Raw genomic sequence first — 5,715 nt, 5'->3', positions numbered from 1 at the left:
ACTATTCTCACCACACGAAAAGGAATATATAGTGCCACATATTTATATATGTTGCCATACATTTATATACATATATCATATAGAATAGAAAATAATGCTGTATAGCAACTAAATGTTAGAGTTAACAATTATTTTGCCAAGCCTCTTTACAGTATAGGACAAGCCTCTTGGCAGTGTTTATTACTACATTCATTATGTACATGTATCAAAAATCAATCCATTAACATTCTCAGAATGGAAACGGTTTTAACAGTAAGTTTCAAAATATCATTTGATGTAACTAACAAGACATTATGATTACAGAATACAGATCATATCACATGCCAAGCAGAATTTCAGCAAACCCTGCAGTTTTGGCATTCACAGCATTGGCACAGTCACACTCTTTGGACACCTGAAAAAAAGGAAAGACCTTTGTTAGTTTGCACTATATGCATGCATGTGCTGCATGAAGGCAACAAAGTCATATATATATGAGGATGCTAAAATACTAGAATTGATTACTTCAACTAAAAAATTGAAAATTATATCATAATTCAGTACTGTAATACACTGTACCGTACAATATACCAGATATATAATTTTGAATTATAATTATCAATCCCAATGGCAATGTACTTGTAGCAATATTTTGGCTGAAGTCTGAACACAAATGTCATAAACTTCCTTGATGAGGAAAAAAAAGGAAATTGAGAAAATAATTCTTGTATCTTCTTATTAGTAAACAGTTGAGCAAGAAAAACAAGAATCATCTGTCTCAAACTTTCTAGATAAGGAAAACCAAGAAAGTTGGGAAAATAAATCTTGTGTCTTCTTAAACAGTATAAACAAAAACAAGAATCACCTTGCTTAAAAATGAGAAAAATAAGAAAAAATGTTGGTTGTACAGGTCATGTTTTTATATGAAATTTGATGTTGTTGATGTTACAGTTTTTAATTTTTGGTTTAACTGCACAATTGTATGATAAGATTGCATGATAAAGAGAATTTGCTATGCAGGGCTTAAGATATTTCTTCTGCAAACCTGCACCAGTGAGGGTAACTTTAAAGATTACCTGCACTAGACATATTCGTCTGCTCCTAATTTAGCAAGTATTAGATCACATTAAACAATGCCAATATTTCTTTTGTACTTGAAAGGAGTTTAAAGTCAATGAAACATTTAAAAATCCACATGTCCTATTTAAGTACATGGACTAGTGCATGTTAGATTCAGATATACATCAGAAAAACCTGCACAGCTCCAATTTTACCTGCACTAACCTACATATACCCAGTACATGGACCAGTGCAGGTTAGGTGCAGGTAGACATCAGAAATACCTGCACAGCTCCAATTTTACCTGCACTAACATGCATATACCGAGTACATGGACCAGTGCAGGTTAGGTGCAGGTAGACATCAGAAATACCTGCACAGCTCCAATTTTACCAGCACTAACATGCATATACCCTGTACATGGACCAGTGCAGGTTAGGTGCAGGTAGACATCAGAAATACCTGCACAGCTCCAATTTTACCTGCACTAACATGCATATGGTATTTTAAATTCAGGCTATACCATATGTTACTTTGATATACCTAAACAGTAATTCTTTTACAGTAAGTATACATTTCATACTCCATTTTCTGTTACAGGAGGCTACAAGCACAAGGTGCAAAATATAACAAACAAGAAAATGTGATTCTAAGGTAAGAATAGCCCTATCCATGGTGCTGAAGGGATATCACCTGAGATCTCGTGTCCATTAACAAAGAATAAACCTCTGATACAAAGTGGTAGTAATTTACTCAGGTGCACTAAAGTATTGACTTTGTTGAAAGTATTGGATATGTTTACAGGGTTCGAAATACTATAGATGCATGCACCTTAGTGCACCCAAAACGGGAGCTTTGCACCTTTTTTTCCCGTGGGTGCACTGGTGCACCTTAAAACTTTTGTAGGTATTTCTGTACATATTAAAGAATACAGTAATACTGGATATTCATTGAATCTAAGTGTCAGAAAATCTTTGTTGCAGTATACTTGTTCAAGATTTTGAAGTTAGCTGACCCATTTAAGATTCAAGCTCAGAAGAGGAGCAGTAAGATTTGTAATTAGGTTTTGTTTTATATGGTGCACGCAGAAAATTGTCTGTGAACCTAAATGTTAAGGTTGGCTGCACTGTGCTAGTTCACCTGTTCCCTAAAATGAATTTCGAGCCCTGGATTGTCTACACAGAATAACATGGAGGAAGATCGAAAGGTCAACTTTTGCAAGCAGATTTTTCAGTACAACAATCTTACAATGATAGACCTGTTTTATTATCATTGGTCTCTTATACATTATTTGTTTGTACGACTTATTTCTAGTGAATTTGCAAGAGGACTGCAGGCTGCCAACACGTAGGTTTAAACATAACTGTCTTGAAGTCATGTAATATAATCTAGAAATAGAGCTATAATCATTATGAACTATTATATATGCAAAGATAACTTGTAAAATTAGTACAGCACTGTGAATAGTAGCCTATGTCAAATGATCTATAACTGTCAGGGGCTGATTAGGCCTCATGTCAAACTGGGAAGAACAGTTTTCATTCCCAGAACCAATAGGAGCTACTAGAAGTATGACTTAGTCAGCCATGTAAAAATTAAGACAACTCAAATGTGCGCCATCAATGAGTAAAAAGAACTGCCACGAGCACTACACAGTAAAGGGAGTAAAGTACACAAAGGTTTACAGAGAATGACTGACAAATTTTAATAGAACAATTTGACCTATTGTTCAATAACATTGTCATATCATGTCTAAAATATAATGTATGATGCTAAACAATTTCTTGTTTGTGTCTTTAGCATGATCCGGCAACTAGAAGAAATTAGAGAAAGGTACGTCTTAGGATTTTAGTAAGAACATTTGTCACATTACATGTTTCATGCCACCTTTTTTGGTGACAAACACATCAACTTATTAAAGCTCATCAGTTTTTTTTAAAGGGCCTAGACTCAGGACTTGAAATACTGCACTTTTGTGCACTCAAATTCGAGTTCTGCACCTATTTTTTTTACCTTGGGTGCACGGGTGCACATGGTTATTTGTATAGAGTTAGGTGAATAATGTATGATAACAATAAGTCTTAAAAAAACAATTTTTTTTGTTTTAACTTATATCTTTTGACTTTAGGTCCTAGGAAAAATGTTGTGCTTCCACTGTTTCCCTTCCAACCCTAGCAAAAACCCTTTGGGTCTAAGCCTTTTGTTTGGGTCAAATGCCGGTCCTTTTTGTGTATTGACTGATACTAACTTCATTTTGAATGCATCAGTGTAATGGCAATGCTTTCTGAACAGTTTTGAGTATAATCCATACTATTCTTCATTAAAAATTTTGAGTGGTAAATGTAAAATTTGACTGGTGCGGGCAATTTTCAATGTTACCTGGCGCTTTCAAGCCCTGTGTCAAAGGTATTTAAAAACCAAGAAGTTTATAATAACTTAGTCAGAGGTTCAACTAATGAAGGTTTTAAGTAAAAGGATGCAAACATGATGGAAATAATCCTAACCTATAGCTCTTCTTTGTTCTGACAGGGAGCGAACTGAGGCAGCTATAAACATTAAAGACCTGGAGGCACATCTGGTAGACACACGACAACAGTGAGTTTGGTTCCAAAAATTGCTCACTCATGCACCCATTCACACACTCATCCATACACCCATTCATTTAGTCCCTCATTCACTAATTTGCTCTCTTACTCAATATTTCACTCACTGAACAGTTTATTATGTCTTGTGCACTGACTGGGAAGTGTTAGTTTTGTATTGAAAATGAACCTTCTACATGATAGATAAGATAAAACTATTTATATATATATATAATATTAAATATTTATTAGAATTCAGCAGCTGTAAGGTTGGCAAATTATGGAAAGCTATCCAAAGAGCCTCAGACTTAAAATGTGTTAAATCATATTTCAATTAACAAGTCTATTCTGTTTACCCCAACAGAATTTCCCAGAAAGATCAGAAAATCCAGTCCTTGAACGATTGTGTAGCTGTTCTGGAAGCAGAAAGGAAAGAGTGAGTTATGATCTTTATTTCGAACGTTTACAAAAACACTACTTTACTCCAAAGGGATTTCAGTGAAAGGATGCAAAAATGATGGTAACAATATCAAAACTGTACAATTTTTCTGTACAGGGAGGGAACTGAGGCACAGTATAAGATCAGTGAGCTGGGGAAGCGTCTGGTACATCAGGCAGCAAACACACAACATCAGTGAGTCAGGAAATTTTACCCACTCACTTTCACTCGATAACTTGTTTATTCACTTGTTTCCTAAGTCATTTACTTGGCCAGTCATCTGCCTACCCTCACCCTATCACTTCAGGATGCAAGTTTCATTCGCAAACTGTCAGGTTAATGTAAATAAACTTTCTATTTTAATTTAGAGAAGTATCAGTAAGGTATTAATGTTTATTTAAATAAACAACAGCTTTAAGGATTGTTTATATTTTTTTCTATTTGCACATGCATATGAAAACAATTGAGAAAGTAAATACAATACACGAATGAGACAAAATATAGATTTTGAAAAAGATTTTGAAAAAAAAATTAACTACACAAAACAAATGTGCTGGAGGATAAACGAAATAACAGCAGAATAAAAGGAGGGCACACCATCGCCGTCCAAAATGGGGATTTAAAATATTATCAGAACAAAATTTTATAACATTTTAAGTCAATTCTTTGTACCACAACAGGATTTCCCAGAAAGATCAGGAAATCCAGTCCCTAAAGGATTATGTAGCTGTTCTGGAAACAGAAAATAAAGGGTGAGTTTACTTTGTATCTTTATTTCATAGTTAAAATAACTATAAGCTATAAGCTACAGCTATAAACAGGGCACACTGTTGTCATCCAAAATGGAGATTCAGAATGATTTTAATAAATCATATTTCATAACAAATCCATTCACCACAACAGGATTTCACAGAAAGAGGAGGAAATCCAGTCCCTAAAGGCTCGCGTAGCTGTTCTGGAAACAGAAAGGAAAGGGTGAGTTTACTTTGTATCTTTATTTCAAACCTTTACTTTTACTATTAAGAAATTTGAGTAAAGAATGCAAAAATGATGGTAGCACTAATCCTGAACTGTATCTTCTGTGTTTATAATGACAGTGAGAGAACTGAGTTACAGGATAAGATCGAAGAGCTGGATAAGCGTCTGGTACATCAGGCGGCAAACTCACAACACCAGTGAGTTGTATGATTCATGATAAAACTCATTCACACAATTAAGAAATCACTCTCAATCAATCAATCATTCATTCACTTGGTTCTTATACCAACCCTTACTTGCTCACTTCAACAATTGCACTTTTATTTGCACACTCTGTCTCTCCTTACTCCACGGTTTAGGCCACACCAATTTAATTTGTTGGTTCTCGGATTTTTTCTGAAAAAATATGAAGCGACAGGGCGAAAAAAAATAAAAATAAAAACAGGTCTAGGCATCCTATTATAGGCTTAAATGCTATGGAATGAGCCATGAAGTCAACACAAAAGGCTGGGTTAAAATTTAAACATTGAATTTTGAACTTTTAATCAAACCACTGCAATGACAGATGGGAAAACTGTAACAACTAGGAAGAAAAGGACTTTCCTCAACTGTTGGGGGCAAAACATGAGCTTTTTTCAGTTGATTCAGGACCAGAATCAATTTTTTTTTTTTGTTTTC

At 34.6% G+C, this 5,715-nt stretch overlaps 1 protein-coding gene across 1 annotated transcript in view; it reads left to right on the top strand.

Moving 5' to 3' along the window:
• Window positions 1-1,369: 1,369 nt before the first annotated feature.
• LOC109474041 (paramyosin-like) overlaps window positions 1,370-5,715 on the top strand; it is an 11,253-nt gene continuing 6,907 nt past the window's right edge. The window contains exons 1-9 of the mRNA XM_019774257.1: window positions 1,370-1,383; window positions 1,639-1,692; window positions 2,839-2,871; window positions 3,568-3,633; window positions 3,985-4,056; window positions 4,177-4,254; window positions 4,740-4,811; window positions 4,963-5,034; window positions 5,157-5,234. Of these exons, the coding sequence (XP_019629816.1) occupies window positions 1,370-1,383; window positions 1,639-1,692; window positions 2,839-2,871; window positions 3,568-3,633; window positions 3,985-4,056; window positions 4,177-4,254; window positions 4,740-4,811; window positions 4,963-5,034; window positions 5,157-5,234 (539 nt within the window). The remainder of the gene's footprint in view (window positions 1,384-1,638; window positions 1,693-2,838; window positions 2,872-3,567; window positions 3,634-3,984; window positions 4,057-4,176; window positions 4,255-4,739; window positions 4,812-4,962; window positions 5,035-5,156; window positions 5,235-5,715) is intronic.

This window comes from Branchiostoma belcheri, unplaced genomic scaffold (genome assembly GCF_001625305.1).
Source record: "Branchiostoma belcheri isolate BF01 breed outbred unplaced genomic scaffold, Haploidv18h27 scaffold101, whole genome shotgun sequence".
Lineage (NCBI taxonomy): Eukaryota > Metazoa > Chordata > Leptocardii > Amphioxiformes > Branchiostomatidae > Branchiostoma > Branchiostoma belcheri.
The sequence above is the reverse complement of the archived record's forward strand: the minus strand, read 5'-3'. Positions and strand labels throughout refer to the sequence as shown.